The sequence below is a fragment of the Thalassophryne amazonica genome, chromosome 7 (genome assembly GCF_902500255.1).
Source record: "Thalassophryne amazonica chromosome 7, fThaAma1.1, whole genome shotgun sequence".
NCBI classification, from domain to species: domain Eukaryota; kingdom Metazoa; phylum Chordata; class Actinopteri; order Batrachoidiformes; family Batrachoididae; genus Thalassophryne; species Thalassophryne amazonica.
In genome coordinates, this window is record NC_047109.1 from 65,528,520 (window position 1) to 65,547,701 (window position 19,182).

General features: G+C 40.1%; 1 protein-coding gene across 1 annotated transcript in view; it reads right to left on the reverse strand.

Annotated features, from left to right (window-relative positions):
* The window catches only part of ptpn23a (protein tyrosine phosphatase, non-receptor type 23, a), a 46,819-nt gene extending 27,992 nt beyond the window's left edge, over nucleotides 1-18,827 (reverse strand). The window contains exons 1-4 of the mRNA XM_034174358.1: nucleotides 18,592-18,827; nucleotides 15,640-15,714; nucleotides 4,058-4,185; nucleotides 3,893-3,969 (exon numbers count right to left, since the gene is read on the reverse strand). Coding sequence (XP_034030249.1) covers nucleotides 3,893-3,969; nucleotides 4,058-4,185; nucleotides 15,640-15,714; nucleotides 18,592-18,675 — 364 coding nt within the window. The 5' untranslated portion in view covers nucleotides 18,676-18,827. The remainder of the gene's footprint in view (nucleotides 1-3,892; nucleotides 3,970-4,057; nucleotides 4,186-15,639; nucleotides 15,715-18,591) is intronic.
* Nucleotides 18,828-19,182: the final 355 nt, after the last annotated feature.

Below are 19,182 nucleotides of genomic sequence, written 5' to 3' on the forward strand. Positions count from 1 at the left end.
AAACAACCAGATCATTTCCAACGTGAAGGCTTTGTTGATCCGGGACGTCGGTTGACTTCCACAAAAATGGCAGAAGACGTGGACATCAGCACTTTTTCGGCACATTCCACTGTTACAGGAGTTTTTTTCATGGAAAGAGAAGCGGAGGGATGCGCCACAGAGCCGCTCATGCCTCGAGACAAAACCACCACCGTGTTGGTCTCACAGGACAGCTTTCAGACAGCTTCCGGTGGCTTTTCAGTCGTGTGACTATCTGAGAAATTGTGCATGAGCTGGACATGCCAGAACATGTCCTGTGAGGCTTCATCACGGTGTTGCTTTGTGCCATGCGGCTCCGTCCCGACGCGCGAATTCCTCCGCCCCTCTTTCCATGATAAAAACTCCTGTAACAGTGGAATGTGCCGTTCATTTCCAAACTGAACGCTGTGTTGATCCGGGACGTCATCTGACTAACACAGAAATTGCGGAAGACATGGACACCAGCACTTTTTCGGCACATTGAGACAGACGTGCGGAGGAATTCCGCGCGTCAGGATGGAGCCGCATGGCGCAAAGCAACGCCGTGATGAAGCCTCACAGGACATGTTCTGGCATGTCCAGCTCATGCACAATTTCTCGTATAGTCACACGACTGAAAAGCCACCGGAAGCCGTCTGAAAGCCGTCCTGTGAGACCAACATGGAGGTGGTTTTTTCCCGCGCCATGAGCGGCTCCGTGGCGTATCCCTCTACTTCTTTCCATGAAAAAAACTCCTGTAACAGTGGAATGTGCCGAAAAAGTGCTGATGTCCACGCCTTCTGCCATTTTTGTGGAAGTCAGACGACGTCCCGGATCAACAAAGCCTTCACTTTGGAAATGATCTGGTTGTTTCAGCAGGGTTTCAGCCTGTCGATCAGCGCTCGGAGTGCGCCGCGCTCTCAGACGCTGTGGGCGGTCTTTAAACCGGCTGGAGCACTCCTTAATCTGTGTAATCCCCATAAAATCGTCCCTGAAAGCCATCTGAATTTTCTGAATGGTGTCCACCTGGAGGTCTCTCACAGTTTCTGGAGAAATTTGATGCAGCAAAGCTCCAAATCATTCAGACATTTTATTCGCAATAAAAATCTGATGAGAGGGGTGGACCACTGCTCCCACAAGGCGTGCTCACAGGCGAATGACGCAACCGACAGGCGTGGAAAAAACTCACACATGCGCACGAAGGTTCAAGCTTGGCTGATGCAATCACACGTGATTCAAATCCATATGGTTTTTGCAAAAAATAAAAAGGTCGGATAGTTTTCTAACAGACCTCGTATATACACACACACACACTGTATGTACAGTATGGCACTCTATGGTAAATCTGTGTGGAGTAGACAGTTCTCAAAAAGTGAGTGACTTTGCAAGAAGGAGCCATACTGTTTGTATTTCTTCATAACTGATGTAAATAAAGTTCAAGACATATTCAGTGATGCGGAAATGTTCATGTATCTATCCCCTGACTTGTCTGAAGAAAACGGGCAATTGATTATTTACAGATATTATACCAAAGAGGCCCATTACTTATGCAACAAGGAGCCATACTGTTTGTATTTCTTCATAACTGATGTAAATAAAGTTCAAGACATATTCAGTGATGCGGAAATGTTCATGTATCTATCCCCTGACTTGTCTGAAGAAAACGGGCAATTGATTATTTACAGACATTATACCAAAGAGGCCCATTACTTATGCAACAAGGAGCCATACTGTTTGTATTTCTTCATAACCGATGTAAATAAAGTTCAAGACATATTCAGTGATGCGGAAATGTTCATGTATCTATCCCCTGACTTGTCTGAAGAAAACTGGCAATTGATTATTTACAGATATTATACCAAAGAGGCCCATTACTTATGCAACAAGGAGCCATACTGTTTGTATTTCTTCATAACCGATGTAAATAAAGTTCAAGACATATTCAGTGATGCGGAAATGTTCATGTATCTATCCCCTGACTTGTCTGAAGAAAACTGGCAATTGATTATTTACAGATATTATACCAAAGAGGCCCATTACTTATGCAACCCATCATCTTGGCTTTTATATTTTTAATTAATTTATATCAAGTTGTAGATGTTTACTTTCAGTCTGAGTCTAAGGAAGATAATTTTAGAAATTTTTATATTGAGAAGCCCAATTTACTTTTTATATTTGAAATGCCATAAACATTTAAAATGTGTGAAATACCAAGGGGCTGAAAACTTTGGCAAGCCAGTGTACATACACACTGCAAAATAAATTGTTTCAAGATATTCAAACAAAATATAAAAAGGCAACCTGACTAAAAATAAAATATTTAATGTTACTGATAGTTACACAGCAATAATCAAATATTAACAGTGTGCATTTAATCTTCACCTTTAGTAAACTGCATTAACTCAAATATCTGTGGCTGAGTAACACCTGCTCTGTTCAGTCACACTGTCACTTAAATGGAAAATTTCTACAGCATCCAGCTGCTGAAGAGTTGTCCATCATTAGCACGCTTTCCCAAAATCAAAACTAATTCCCAAAGAAATCAAGAAGGGAATTGAATACCATCAGTGGGGGCAGAGTTGTAAAACAAATTCTGACACTTCAAGACTCAAAAGTGCTCAAAAGAAGAAAGAAAAAAAAAAGTGAGCCATTAAATGGAGACAAACAGACTAAAGTGAACTTTCCCAGAACTGACTCAACGTCTGCAGTTCCTCCAAGAAAACAGCAATGACTCATTCAGGAAGTCATAAACGAGTCGAGTACAAGATCCAAGGACTGCAGGCCTCTCTCACCTCAATAAAGTTCACTGTTCATGACTCCACTATCAGGTGTGTAACTCAAATGCTACATAACCCGGAACATTACAGTCTGTCTGAATTTTCACTAAACACATTTTGATGACTCTAAAATCTTTTGGGTGAACAGTCTATGGACTGATGAGTCAAAAGTGGAACTGTCTGGAAGACAGGTATCCTGTAACATCTGGTGAAACCCAAGCAAAGGACTCCACAAAAATTACATCAAAGCATCAAACATGGTTGCCTGATGTGGGAAAGCTTTGCTTACTGGGTGACTTGCAGTAATGAAGTGCGCAAACTTTGCTCTCTATCAGCAAATCCTAGAAGAGTGCCCAGTCAACAGTTTTGAGCTGAAACTGATGCAAAACTTGCTTGGAAAAGAATAACAGCAACGTTACGTCAAAATGGCTCAAAACAAACAAAATGCAAGTTCTTGCCCGGCCTAACCAAAGTGGTCACTTTCACCTCAGTGAGATCCAGTGGGAAGACCTTCATGCTGGAAAACCTTCATTGCAACTGAAATTAAGCAGTTCTGTGTGACCAAAATTCCACTGCAGCAACATAACAGTTTGATCTCCAGTTACTGTTGCTGCTGAAAATTGAATAATCAACTATTAAGACTAGGATATGTAAATAATTTTTCCATGGGTGACAGAGTACATCTTGGGACATATTTTTCTTCTGTAAATAAAATTATGATTTAAAAACTTTATTTTTGTTTACTATGGTTGTATCAGTTTTCTGTTAAATATATTTTAATTTGAAACAACTTATGAGATATACACAAAAGCAGAAATCAATCAGGCAAACACTTCTTCATTTAAGTTAAAAAAAAATGCTGAAACAACTACTTCAATAACATTCAGTGTTTTACTCATTTATTAAGGCAAAAAAGAGAAAATTTCTATCTTTTGTTTCAAAAATGTAACGGTCTGCAGATTTTTTTGAGTGATTAACTATACTCTAGTGACTAAGACTACTGTTATGACAAAAACAGTCATTTAAAGATGCTATCTTTCATTGTGATCTGACACAATATAAACCACACCTTAAAACTAAACACAGACTAAAAAATACCAACATTCCACATAACTTACCAAGATTGTAGAGAATGCAGGCTTGTTCATAGCTGATGTCATCATGGGTGACTGTTTTTCCAGAGAAAATTTCAGTCCTGCTCAAAAACAAAGCCGTCATACTTTACCACTTCTGTTTATTTATGATTTATGTGCAAGTGTGTGTCTGTGTGTATGCACTGATACCATGAGATGGGCACAGAAGCCTCCTGGCCCGTTCCCATGGGAACACGGCTCTGGAGGTAATGCAGCTGGCCAAAATACTTCCTCAGCGTACTGCATCCCTCAAAGTCTCTTGTCACATTCACCGCACTCTGTGGAGCACACAGGAACACAGTATCTTTGAGATTAACAAGGTGCTCTTTACACCTGTAACAATAGAACAAACTGAAATAACTCAGCTGTACGTCATTAAAACATGAAATAAGACAATGTGGGTCTCTCCCCAGTGGCTTAATTGATAAGGCACTGGGATTGTTGGTCTTGGCGAACTTCCACAACACCAGTTAGGAACTTCTTTTAAAAGTAATGGCAAGCAAGGTTCTGGTGGCGCTGGGCGGCACCTCCCAAAACTGCAAATTTCTGCCCAATGTCCTGACAAGATGTCATTCCTGTCAAGAAGCCAGCTCTCTACGCAGACCTTCACCACCCCACCCCCCGTTGAGTTTATGTGCCTGTCTTTACCGTACCACTGTGCATGCGCAACTAATATTTGTATTGTACAGTTGTTCATATTAACGATAATATCACAATAATTTATAAACATTGACCAAGTTTAAAAGGGTTTTAAAATGCTGGAATCACAACAGTACATTTTATTGGTTAAGAATGCTTATCTTTTACGAGCGAGTACATTTTACACATTAATGTGTCCGGATGAACAATTTATACATTTATTTGCCTGTCAATATAAGTTAACTTGGTTAAGAATCATTCAGTCAATCATTCACACAACTCGGCGGGGTTCCCTCATCCCGACCGACGGAACTGTCGCTTTATGTGATGAGGCGCACAATTCAACAAGACCGCACATCTCGACAGAACACCGGCTCTGAGGTTCAAACTGGCTGCACTACAACGCACAGATTTTCCAAAAACTGAAATGTTGCCGAAAATGTACCAATTCGATTGTATTTCAAGCATACGAGGTCTGTCAATAAAGTATAGGTCCTTTTTATTTTTTTCAAAAACTATATGGATTTCATTCATATGTTTTTACGTCAGACATGCTTGAACCCTCGTGCGCATGTGTGAGTTTTTCCACGCCTGTCGGTGACGTCATTCGCCTGTGAGCACTTCTTGTGGGAGGAGTCGTCCAGCCCCTCGTCGGAATTCCTTTGTCTGAGAAGTTGCTGAGAGACTGGCGCATTGTTTGATCAAAATTTTTTCTAAACCCGTGAGACACATCGAAGTGGACACGGTTCGAAAAATTAAGCTGGTTTTCAGTGAAAAATTTTAACGGCTGATGAGAGATTGTGAGGTGATACTGTCGCTTTAAGGACTTCCCACGGTGCGAGACGTCGCGCAGCGCTCCTAGGCGCCGTCGTCAGCCTGTTCAAGCTGAAAACCTCCACATTTCAGGCTCTATTGATCCAGGACGTCGTGAGAGAACAGAGAAGTTTCAGAAGAAGTCGGTTTCAGCATTTTATCCGGATATTCCACTGTTAAAGGAGATTTTTTTTAATGAAAGACGTGCGGACGGGTCCGCGCGTCGGCTCGCAGCCGCCGCAACGCTCCGCCACAGGAAAAACACCTCTGTTGGAAGCCTTAAGGACAAGTTGGAACATGTCCTGCTGTTAAACAATTTCTCATACACTCACTCCACTGAAAGCCATCAAAAGCCACCTGGATTTTACAAATGGTTATCAACACGGAGGTGTTTTTCCTGTGCCGCCGCACTGCGTCGGCTGCGTCCTGACGCGCGGACCCGTCCGCACGTTTTTCATTAAAAAAAATCTCCTTTAACAGTGGAATATCCGGATAAAATGCTGAAACCGACTTCTTCTGAAACTTCTCTGTTCTCTCACGACGTCCTGGATCAATAGAGCCTGAAATGTGGAGGTTTTCAGCTTGAACAGGCTGACGACGGCGGCTGAGAGCGCTGCACGACGTCTCGCACCATGGGAAGTCCTTAAAGCAACAGTATCACCTCAAAATCTCTCATCAGCCGTTAAAATTTTCACTGAAAACCAGCTTAATTTTTCGAACCGTGTCCACTTCGATATGTCTCACAGGTTTAGAAAAATTTTGATCAAACAACGCGCCAGTCTCTCAGCAACTTCTCAGACAAAGGAATTCCGACGAGGGGCTGGAAGACTCCTCCCACAAGGAGTGCTCGCAGGCGAATGACGTCACCGACAGGCGTGGAAAAACTCACGCATGCGCACGAGGGTTCAAGCATGTCTGACGTAAAAACATATGAATGAAATCCATATAGTTTTTGAAAAAAATAAAAAGGACCTATACTTTATTGACAGCCCTCGTATAGTTGCAGTTTGCTTTATTCTGCAATTTCAAACAAATAATTAAAGAAATATATTTCTTATTTTCTTCATATCAAATCAACCGCAAACAGCAGGGATCAGCAGTTGGCTGCCTTCAGTGTTCTGTGAAGCCACAGTGCTGAAGGCAGCTCAGAGCTCTGATTGAAAGGAAAACACACACACACACACACACACACACACACACACACACACACACACACGAGGTCTATTAGAAAAGTATCCGACATTATTATTTTTTTCAAAAACCATATGGATTTGAATCACATGTGATTGCTTCAGCCAAGCTTGAACCTTCGTGCGCATGCGTGAGTTTTTTCAAGCCTGTTGGTTGCGTCATTCACCTGTGAGCAGGCTTTGAGTGAGGAGTGATCCACCCCTCTCGTCGTTTTTTTCATTGTTTAGGAATGGCTCAGAGGCTGCCGCTTTGCTTGATCAAAATTTTTTCAGAAACTGTGAGGGACATCAAAGTGGACACCATTCGAGAAATTCAGATGGTTTTTGGTGAAAATTTTATGGGCTTCAAAGAGATTACGGAGTGTTATTGTTGCTTTAAGGACGGCCCAGAGCGACTGGTGGTGCGCCGCGCTCCGAAGACGCCATCGACAGGCTGAGCGACCATTTCATTTCTAAACGGATGGCTGTATGGATCCGTGACCATCGTGTGCAATTTCTCTGGTTATCACAAGCGCTGGACATCAACCATTTTCCGGCAAATTTCACTTTTAACAAGAGATTTTGTCATGGAAAGCCGAGCGGAGGCTTTGTGCGTCACGATGGATTCGCTACTGGAGCGAGACAAAACCACCTCCGTTTTGGTCTCACAGGACGGCTTTGAGAAGCATTCAGACAGCTGTCGGTGGTTTTTCCATTGAGTGATTATCCGAGAAATTGTGGATGTGCCTGGACATGCCAGAACATGTGCTGTGAGGCTTCATCACGGCGTTGCTTTGCGCCATGCGGCACCGCCGCGACGCGCGGAATTCCTCCGCACGTCTGTCTCAATGTGCCGAAAAACTGCTGATGTCCACGTCTTTTCACAATTCCTGTGCTAGTCAGACGACGTCCCGGATAAAACACAGCATCCAGTTAGGAAATGAACGGCACATTCCACTGTTACAGGAGTTTTTGTCATGGAAAGAGGAGCGGAGGCTTCGCGCGTCGCGGTGGTGCCGCATGGCGCACAGCAACGCCGTGATGAAGCCTCATGGGACATGTTCTGGCATGTCCAGGCACATCCACAATTTCTCGGATAATCACTCGATGGAAAAACCACCGACAGCTGTCTGAACGCCATCTCAAAGCCGTCCTGTGAGACCAAAACGGAGGTGGTTTTGTCTCGTTCCAGTAGCGAATCCACCGTGACGCGCGAAGCCTCCGCTCGGCTTTCCATGACAAAATCTCTTGTTAAAAGTGAAATCTGCCGGAAAATGGTTGATGTCCAGCTCGTGATAACCCCAAGTGGCACACAAATGGCACACGACGGTCCCGGTTCCACAGAGCCATCCGTTTAGAAATGATCCGGTGGTTTGTGGCTCTCGATGGCGGCACAGAGCGCGGCGCGCCGAGCGTCCTTAAAGCCGTCCTTAAAGCTGTAGTAACAGTCCTTATTCTCTGTGAAGCCCGTAAAATTTTCACCGAAAGCCAGATAAATTTTTCGAATGGTTTCCAGCTGCCAGTCTCTAACAGTTTCTGAAAAAATTCTGATGGGAAAAAAAAGCCTAAATCATTCCGCCATTTCCTGACAATGAAAATCCCCCGAGGGGGTGGACCACTCCTCACTCAAAGCCTGCTCACAGGCGAATGACGCAACCGACAGGCGTGGAAAAACTCACGCATGCGCACGAGGGTTCAAGCTTGTCTGACGCAATCACACGTGATTCAAATCCATATGGTTTTTGAAAAAAATAATAAGGTCGGATACTTTTCTAATAGACCTCGTAAGAACAACCCCAGGTTTCTTTTCAGCACTGTAGCCAGGCTGACAAAGAGTCAGAGCTCTATTGAGCCGAGTATTCCTTTAACTAGTAATGACTTCATGACTTTCTGTGCAAATAAAATTGTAACTATTAGAGAAAAAATTATTCATAACCATCCCAAAGACATATCTTTATGTTTGACTGCTTTCAGTAATGCTGGTATTTGGTTAGACTCTTTCTCTCTGATTGTTCTGTCTGAGTTACTTTCATTAGCCACTTCCTCCAAACCATCAACATGTCTATTAGACCCCATTCCTACCAGGCTGCTCAAGGAAGCCCTACCGTTAATTAATGCTTCGATCTTAAATATGATCAATCTATCTTTATCAGTTGGCTATGTACAACAGGCTTTTAAGGTGGCAGTAATTAAACCATTACTTAAAAAGCTATCAATTGACCCAGCTATCTTAGCTAATTATAGGCCAATCTCCAACCTTGAAAGGGTAGTTGTAAAACAGCTAACTGATCATCTGCAGAGGAATGGTCTATTTGAAGAGTTTCAGTCAGGTTTCAGAATTCATCATAGTACAGAAACAGCATTAGTGAAGGTTACAAATGATCTTATGGCCTCAGACAGTGGACTCATCTCTGTGCTCGTCCTGTTAGACCTCAGTGCAGCTTTTGATACTGTTGACCATAAAATTTTATTACAGAGATTAGAGCATGCCATAGGTATTAAAGGCACTGCGCTGCAGTGGTTTGAATCATATTTATCTAATAGATTACAATTTGTTCATGTAAATGGGGAGTCTTCTTCACGGACTAAGGTTAATTATGGAGTTCCACAAGGTTCTGTGCTTGGACCGATTTTATTCACTTTATACATGCTTCCCTTAGGCAGTATTATTAGAAAGCATTGCTTAAATTTTCATTGTTACGCAGATGACACCCAGCTTTATCTATCCATGAAGCCAGAGGACACATACCAATTAGTTAAACTGCAGGAATGTCTTTCAGACAAAGACATGGATGACCTCTGATTTCCTGCTTTTAAATTCAGATAAAACTGAAGTTATTGTACTTGGCCCCACAAATCTTAGAAACATGGTGTCTAACCAGATCCTTACTCTGGATGGCATTACCCTGACCTCCAGTAATACTGTGAGAAATCTTGGAGTCATTTTTGATCAGGATATGTCCTTCAATGCACATATTAAGCAAATATGTAGGACTGCTTTTTTGCATTTGCGCAATATCTCTAAAATTAGAAAGGTCTTGTCTCAGAGTGATGCTGAAAAACTAGTTGATGCATTTATTTCTTCTAGGCTGGACTATTGTAATTCATTATTATCAGGTTGTCCTAAAAGTTCCCTGAAAAGCCTTCAGTTAATTCAAAATGCTGCAGCTAGAGTACTGACAGGGACTAGAAGGAGAGAGCATATTTCACCCATATTGGCTTCTCTTCATTGGCTCCCTGTTAATTCCAGAATAGAATTTAAAATTCTTCTTCTTACTTATAAGGTTTTGAATAATCAGGTCCCATCTTATCTTAGGGACCTCATAGTACCATATCACCCCAATAGAGCGCTTCGTTCTCAGACAGCAGGCTTACTTGTAGTTCCTAGGGTTTCTAAGAGTAGAATGGGAGGCAGAGCCTTCCCTTTGGCTGCTTTCAGGCTCCTCTCCTCTGGAACCAGCTCCCAATTCAGATCAGGGAGACAGACACCCTGAACCATCCCTTAGTTATGCTGCTATAGACGTAGGCTGCTGGGGGTTCTCATGATGCACTGAGTGTTTCTTTCTCTTTTTGCTCTGTATGCACCACTCTGCATTTAATCATTAGTGATTGATCTCTGCTCTCTTCCACAGCATGTCTTTTTCCTGGTTCTCTCCCTCAGCCCCAACCAGTCCCAGCAGAAGACTGCCCCTCCCTGAGCCTGGTTCTGCTGGAGGTTTCTTCCTGATAAAAGGGAGTTTTTCCTTCGCCAAGTGCTTGCTCACAGGGGGTCGTTTTGACCGTTGGGGTTTTTTCGTAATTATTGTATGGCCTTGCCTTACAATATAAAACGCCTTGGGGCAGGTGTTTGTTGTGATTTGGCGCTATATAAATAAAATTGATTTGATTTGCTCCCTTGTTTTACTTGGGATTGGTCACAGCAAATTGGATGGCCTTCCTGATGGAATTCCATATTACAATGGAGAATGGGCAAGAGTGGGGTTTGAACCGGGAGCCTTCCACACTGGAAACAAGCCCACTTAACCACCGTCCCTATCTAATGTACTCGTATACATCATTTTGTAAATGTTCTACCTCAAACTGCTATATAAAATAAATAAATAATCATTATTATTATTATCATAATCATCATCACACTTTAGCCATTTTTACAACTGTTACCGATTTGATCCTATTTGACAATTACTTTATAGCAAGTTACGCCTATAAGAAAAGTGGAATTTGGGGGGGGGGGTTATTGGCCACACTGATCACCTCTGTGCTGCAATGCTGATCACAGCTGTGCTCAAATTATTATCGATTTCTAAACTAATGGATATTTGTAGTTATTTTTCATTATTTTGTTTGTGTAATTTTTCATAGGCGCCATTGAAAAAAAAAAAGTTTTCTGGTCCAGTGGGGGTTCCTTACTATTATAAGTGGAAAAACTGATTCTCAGTGTTTAAGGTATTGTGTAATCCATAACACAGGACACTATCACACTGGTGTACCGCCCACCCCTACAAGAAATCATGAGTAACAGTCTTTTTGTGCTTGTAAAATAAATAAATAAGTCAAAGTAGTCAATCCTCAACAGGCCCTTAGGCTGATGTTTATCCTGGATATCATAAAATGAAGCAGATGAGACCCTATGAATCCCGATAGATGGGACATCAGTCACAGGTTACTTCCCCAGCCAAAACTGGTACCCACAGAGAGGCAGACTAAAACACACACCTGGAATCAAACCCCAACCTATATATTGGTAATCCATCTCCTATCTCACAAATCCACCTGCTCTATCGGGTAAAACAAACAACCAAATCTTCCAAAATGTTCTAAACTGTATGCATTTACTTGTACGTCATTTCACCTTCCAATTTGAATTGAACTGAATTATTTTATTTCGACACACATGGTTGAATAAAAAAAGAAATACAATATATACAAACACAAAACAAAACAATACAGCAAAACAGAAAACAAAACACAACAATCCAAAACTAACCAAAATCAAAACCCATGTGACCGAAAGGGGGTGGGTAGAAGCATAACTTATCAAGACCCACCCCTTATTCCACAAAATCAATAAATACACTCACTACTAATTAGATTCACACACACACACATATATATATATATATACACACACACACATATATATATATATATACACACACACACATATATATATATATACACACACACACATATATATATATACACACATATATATATATATACACACATATATATATATATATATATACATATATATACACATATATATATATATATATACACACATACATATATATATATAATACACACATACATATATATATATATATATACACACATATATATATATATATACACACATATATATATATATATATACACACATATATATATATATATATATACACACATATATATATATATATATACACATACACACACACACACACATACAAATACTTGTACAATACATATACCATCACATACACTTCCCAGTAATATTACAGGACATACCCACATATACCTAAGCATATTTTGAGACAATTACTTTTTTGCAGAGTTGCTTAAAACATGCGAGAGTACCACACGTTTTGATCTCAATAGGAGACTCATTCCACATCCTCACCCCTGTCACAGATACACAAAAACCTTTTACAGTGGTGCGAATTAATGGTTTCTTGAATAATACACAGCCACGTAAACTATACTCAGAATCCCTCAGTTCGAACAGCCTCTGGACATGTCTTGGCAAGGCTTGGTTTTTTGCTTTAAACAAAATCTGTAGTGTAATGTACTCCACCATATCTCTAAATTTTATTACATTCAAAGAAATTAATGGGGAATGAGTTGGTTCACGAAAGTGTTTATTGCAGATGATACGTATGGCTCGATTTTGTAGAAGGAATATTTGATTAGTGTTTGATTTATAAGTATTTCCCCACAACTCAATGCAATATGTCATATATGGTGCTATTAATGAATGGTATAAAGTAAATAACCCTTCCCCTGATAGTATGTCTTTGGCTTTATACAAAATGGCGATAGATTTGGACATTTTTGATTTAATATAGTTTATATGTACTTTCCAACTTAGTTTCTTGTCAATTATAACACCAAGGAATTTATTCTCTGTTACTACCTCTATTTCCGTATTGTTTATAGTCAAATTTTTAAATTTAGGTAATTGTTTATGTCCAAATATAATACATTTAGTTTTCCCAAGGTGGAGTGACAATTTATTGGCATCAAACCAAGCCTCGAACTTTCCCAATTCATTCTCCACCATGTCCAGAAACTGTTCGACATTATCACCACTGCAAAACACAGTTGTGTCATCAGCAAAGAGGACACAACTCAGTGATCTCGACACCCAGCTTGTATCATTAATATACAGTAAAAATAACAATGGACCCAATACTGATCCCTGCGGCACACCGCACGTAATTTCCCGGAGTTCAGAATCGATATTGTTAAAATGAACATACTGAAATCTACCATGTAAATAACTATTAATCCAATCATATGCAAGACCTCTGATTCCGTATTGCTGCAATTTAGATAATAGTATTATTCCATGATTAACTGTGTCAAATGCTTTCTTTAAATCAAAGAAAATGCTTACTGTGAATTGTTTAGTATCAATTGCAGTCGCTATATTTTCCACCAAATCCATCACAGCAAGTGATGTAGTCCGAGACTTTCTGAATCCGTATTGTTCTTCGCAGAGTATGTCGTATTTTGATAAATAGTCCTGCAGTCTCTTAGCAAAAATTTTTTCTAAAATTTTGGAAAATTGTGGCAAAAGTGAAATGGGTCTATAATTAGAAAAGGTGTGTTTATCGCCAGATTTAAACAGAGGGAAATGTACCAGTGCTCGGTGACAAATTGCAAATGTAATTGAAAGGTTTTACTATACAATCAATTTTTTTCAATAAAGCCATATCCAAACTGTTAAAATCAGTCGATTTCTTACTTTTGGAACCATACACCAAATCAATTATTTCTCTCTCATCAGTGCCACCAATAAACATTGACATAGATTTATTAAATGATGTATTATTGACCCAGAAGTTGTTATTCGATGAGTCAATACTACTAGCAAGATTTTTCCCAACATTAACAAAATATTCATTAAAGTGATTAGCAACAGACTTGTCATTAATCATATTGTTACTATTTAAATTAAAATATGAAGGATAAGCTCTAACATTTTTACTCTTATTTATTATTTCATTTATAATATTCCATGTGTTTTTGATGTTGTTTCTATTTATACCCAGTAACTCGCTATAATATTTTTTCTTAGAAAATCTCATAATATTAATTTATTTATTCTTATATGTTTTGTATTTAGTTTCAGCTTCCTTTGTTCTTAATTTTATAAATTGTTTATACAACAATTTCTTCTTTTTACATGCATTCTGAAGTCCCTTAGTTATCCATGGTTTGTGACAATATCGATTTCTGTGCCTTATGTTAACAAGAGGACAATGTTTGTCATATAACCTGAAGACAGTTGAAATAAAAGCATTATAAGATTCATCAACATACACCTCGTCCCAGTTCTGGCGCAATAATTCCTCCCTAAAGTTATCAATGGTTACAGGTGTTACTGTTCTCCTCAAGGTTTTTAGTTCACTTTGGTGATTACTACTACTATGACCCTGTGATGCAAACACGGTGAAAACTGGCAAATGATCACTAATATCACTTACCAAAATTCCTGCTGTGAGATTACCAGATATAGCATTAGATAGAATATTGTCAATAAGGGTTGTAGAGTTAACAGTGATTCTGCTTGGATGAGTGATAGTTGGAAATAATCCTAAACAGTATAAGGAATTTATGAAAGAGGTGGTTTATGGATGATTGTGAGGATTCAAAAAAATCTACATTAAAATCTCCACAGACAAATAAATACTTATTTCTATCGATTTTGTTATATGTTGCCATAACTATTTCGTCAAAAGAATCAATGTTTGCTCCAGGAGCTCTGTATATGCAGCTAACAATATTATTAGAATTCATGGTTGTGATTTCCACAGTAACGCATTCCATAATATTGTCCACTGTAAATGACATATTGTTAACAAGTTTGCAGTTATAATCAGACCTTACATAAAGTGCTACGCCTCTGCCCCTTTTCCTCTGCCTATTCACTAGAAACAATTCATAACCGTCCAGATGTACTAAATCTTTGTTATCATCCGTTAGCCATGCTTCTGAGATTGCAATAACTGAAAAGCTTTTTTTGGTTGTTGACAAACAATCACTTATACTGGACATGTTACGAAGAAGACTTCTACTATTAAAATGTATAACTGAAAAGGCCCCATTGTTAATTTTATACTCTTTGAGTTGTTGTTGTGTAAAATAATTACATTGCCGTACTATTTTTTCAGTGAAAAAGGAGTCAGGGTCGATTTCAAGTCCAAAGGGGCGGGAAGCAGAATTACAGTGAGTAAATGTTTCCAAACCGAGCTCCTGGGTTGAAATAAACTGATCACTGTCAATGGTCATTATGTTATCTATAGATTTTTATCAATAATCACAAAAATTGGTGAGAGACAGAAACACACACACACAGACACACACACCAGACACAGACCGTTTACAGCAGAATGAGTAATTTCACTTCCGCAACTAAATTGTCTTTTTCCTTCCGATTGTTATTGATATATTGTAGTTGTTGTTCATTCAGCTGCTCCTGGTTTTGTTTGGGGTCGCCACAGCGGATACAGCCTGATCTGCATCAGTAAGTGGCACAAGTTTTACGCCGGATGCCCTTCCTGACGCAACTCCAGTTTTATCTGGAGAAACACACACAGCCACTGGTGTTCCAAAGAGGTCTCCCATCCAAGTACTAACCAGATCTTGCTCTGCTTAGCTTCTGAGAACTGACGGGATCTCTTGACATATTGTAGTTACTGCTGAATATTAACCAGATCCCACTTACACTGTGTTCAATGCTCTGATATATTACATATGGCTTGTTTCATAGATATTTATTATACATAATTACACTTTAAGGTGCAGGACCTGTCATCTACAAATGCAAGACCAGAGCTCTGTTTTGAGTTCTGTCTTGAAAATTCTTCACCAAGCACCTACCTGCCGCAGGGTCTCCAGTTTCTTCAGCTGTTCATTGTAGTTGTCTGGATTCTCTCCATAATTCTTCAAGATGAACTAGGGAAAGATAAGAATACATGAGAACAGAAATAAACCCAGACAATAAGTCGAGACTAATTTAAGAACTCCCTGAGAGCATTCTCAGAATGTTTGTGAATACGAGCAAATCCTAAAATCCTAGTTATGGCCATTTGTGTGTTGTCTGAGACTGAAATTTATTTAAAGTGATTTTGAGTTGGGATTACATTGTAGCAGTCAGAGGAGGACTTCAAACTGAGGTGGAAAAGTACCAAACAGACTCCTGGTAAAGCTGTATATAACTGTGGTTTTACAGCATTCCCCCTCTCTGTGATAAATGTGGTTATGTATACCCACTACTCAGTGGATATTTTGAGGGTACAGCAAAATAAATAAATACCCACAAAAACATAATATTTTATTTCTTATTTGTAGTCAGCAAACATAGAATTTGGACATTAAGCCACAGATGAGTCATGCTGCTGTGGCATAATTCTTTGACAGTCACAGTCTCATGATTCAAAAACACTGCAGTAAAATACTGACATATAATGATTCTATTTGTCAATATTTTCTTCCCAGTTAGTGATAGCATGTTGCTAAATAAGACAAATAAATTGAGAACCAGTCAAGACACAGACCAGTTGAAGACACAATAAAACTATTGTCAATCAGGAAGGAAATGTATCTAAATTAAGACTACATGAATTCACTGAATTGAAGAAATAATCCAACAAGAACAAAAATGACAACAGCTGTCAAAATTTTAGTTGTAAATAAATTAAAATAAATGACAATATAATGCCATCCATCCATTTTCTATACCCGCTTACTCCCTCCAATTAAGGGTCACGGGGAGGAGGGCGCACCTGGAGCATATGCCAGCAGTCACAGGGCGTGAGGCGGAGTACACCCTGGGCAGGACGCCAGTCTGTCACAGAGCTACATATAGACAAACAAACACATTCACACCCGCACGCACACCTATGGACAATTTAAAGTTTCCAGTCCACCTAACCTGCATGTCTTTGGATGTGGGAGGAAGCCAAAGCACCCGGAGGGAACCCATGCAAACATGGGGAGAACATGCAAACTCCACACAGAAAGGCCATAGTTGTGAATCGATCCCATGACCTTTTTGCTGTGAGGCAACAGTGCTAACCACTAAACCACCATGCTGTAACAATATAACTCGAAAAATAAAAATGAAATGAACCGTTACTGGAATACAAAGGTTTGACTTTTACTTGACAAATATGGCTAGTCAATTTAAAATTTAATTGCCCAAGTGTGTGCAGTGTTGTAGTTAAACATAAAACAAACACAAAGCATGACTTTCCTCCACTGATAAAATAACAGAGCTGACAAACAGGCCATCACTCCTAAAAAAAATAATCCAGGTTTGTGTGCCTTTTTATTTGTTGTCAGCTATGAAAAATTGGATTTGTGCCTACAGGCATTTTCAAATAGCTTCAAGTTTTCTGTCCATTTCTTTAATTAATTTATTTTTGGCTCTGTTTATAGTTCTTGTGCACATACAGCAGGCGCTCTGACCAATTCTCATGTAGACATTAACAAATGCTTAAAACTGACACAGGATTTTTTTTTTTATCTGCATACAGTGTGCATAACAAAGCAGGTGACCCAAAGGTGTTGTGCTTTTGGTGCTAATGTTGGCATGTTGTGACTGTGTGTCTGTTAAATTTGGTGCTGAGATGCAGAAGTCACTGTGAAAATCAGGTGTAGGAAAGGTGTTATGTCTTGCTGTTTAATTGCTGCACGCATTTATCTCTGACGCGAAAATTTGCCGGTTGTGGATCACTGAAGCAGCAGCCTCGTGTCAGTACTTGTGAACCATGTGTACTTTGGGGGTCATCTCAACATCACGAATGGGCATGAATGTGGGGCTTTTAGTTTTTAATTCGGGAGAAATCTCACCTCCACACTTAATTTTTTGCTCATAAAAACATAACAGTGCCTTTCAAGTAAATTCTCATTTAATAAGTATAATTTAAATCATTTTGTGTTCAAAACACATTCTCGGGCACAGTGTGTATCATTCTGCATTAGAAGGGCACCAGCCAGATGCCAGGAATGACCCCAAAGTGACACAGTGTCGTGATCCAGAACCGGCAAAGTGATCTATTTCTGGCAAATATTTTCACCACACATAATGTGGCTTCACACTTTAAGTAGAAGGGCTACCCCATCCTGACTTCTTCAGCCAGATAACATCCAAATACCCAATACAACAATACCCAATAAAGGATATTCAGTTGCATTATGGCTCCGTATAGCGGGACTTTAAAAAAGGTGATCCGGAACTGGCAACTGTCTGTACTGTTCCAGCTGCCAGAACAACAGACACTGCCAAAAAAAAAACAAAAAAAAAAACAGAGCACACACACAGCAAAACAGGACACTGCTGTAAACAAGTTAAAGTGAGCCAGTATGTTCGTGTCACGAATGAAGGCACGTTTGTCACGAGAAGTAAAAGTATGTCAACTGTCAGCACTGGTGCGTGTGTGTGCGTGTTGTTCTTTTTCTTTGGCACTGAGCCGGACGGTAAACCTGCTGCGACCATAAGACAATGAGGTCACTGTTTATTATGTTGACAATCTGGGCCCGAAGGATTCAGGCTCATTATTTTAGCGCTGCTGACTGTTTCCTTTAGTTCTGTAATTAACTGCTTGAACTTCACTCCATTACTAAGAAGCTAACATTAGCAAACAGAGGCGCTGGTTATTGAGGGCACTGGCTAACACCTTCTCGAAGATTCTCCTGTCGTTTATAACGCTGACAGCTAACTCAGCGTGACCGCGGGTTGACGTCAGCGCCTTTGTACTGTGGTCCAGAGTTGTGTTTTGTAACTAGTTTAAGTAGTTGACGTGTTGCTCCAGCCCGCACCCAGCTCACCTGCTTAACGGCCGCGCTGAACTGGAACTCCCCAGCCTCCTTCAGGTCCAGCCAGATCATCGGCATGCGAGGCACCGCCTCCATCACAGCCCCCGGTCACTCTCCGCAGAACTGTTCGCCGTTAATTTGTCAAACCAACCGATTATTTTGTGAACACCAAGTTTCCCAGCCAAAAGCTTTTCCCAAGCAACTATGTCATGTATGTGTTATCCATTTACACTACAACAGGAAGCTACGAACGCACATGACGTGGTCTATGGGAGATGTAGTTTTTCAGAATTATTTTCACAATACCTGCCATCTAGCGGATTGGAGGATTCATCTGAAGACTGGTTGAATGACGAATGATCTTCTTCGTCCTTTATGTTTCCGGCAGACTCGACGCCTCCAGGCGTATTGCTGCCTTTCACAGGTTGCTGACAGTACTACGCTGATTTACTCAAATCTTTCGATGGAGATTTGTGCAATAAATAAACGATACAACAACGGCCACAACTTCATCTCTGTGGCTATCTGGGCCAAGAAGAGTGTTTAGAGAGATTTTTTCAATGCCCAACTCAGTGATTCTTTTACAGAGGCGCCCTCTCTCCA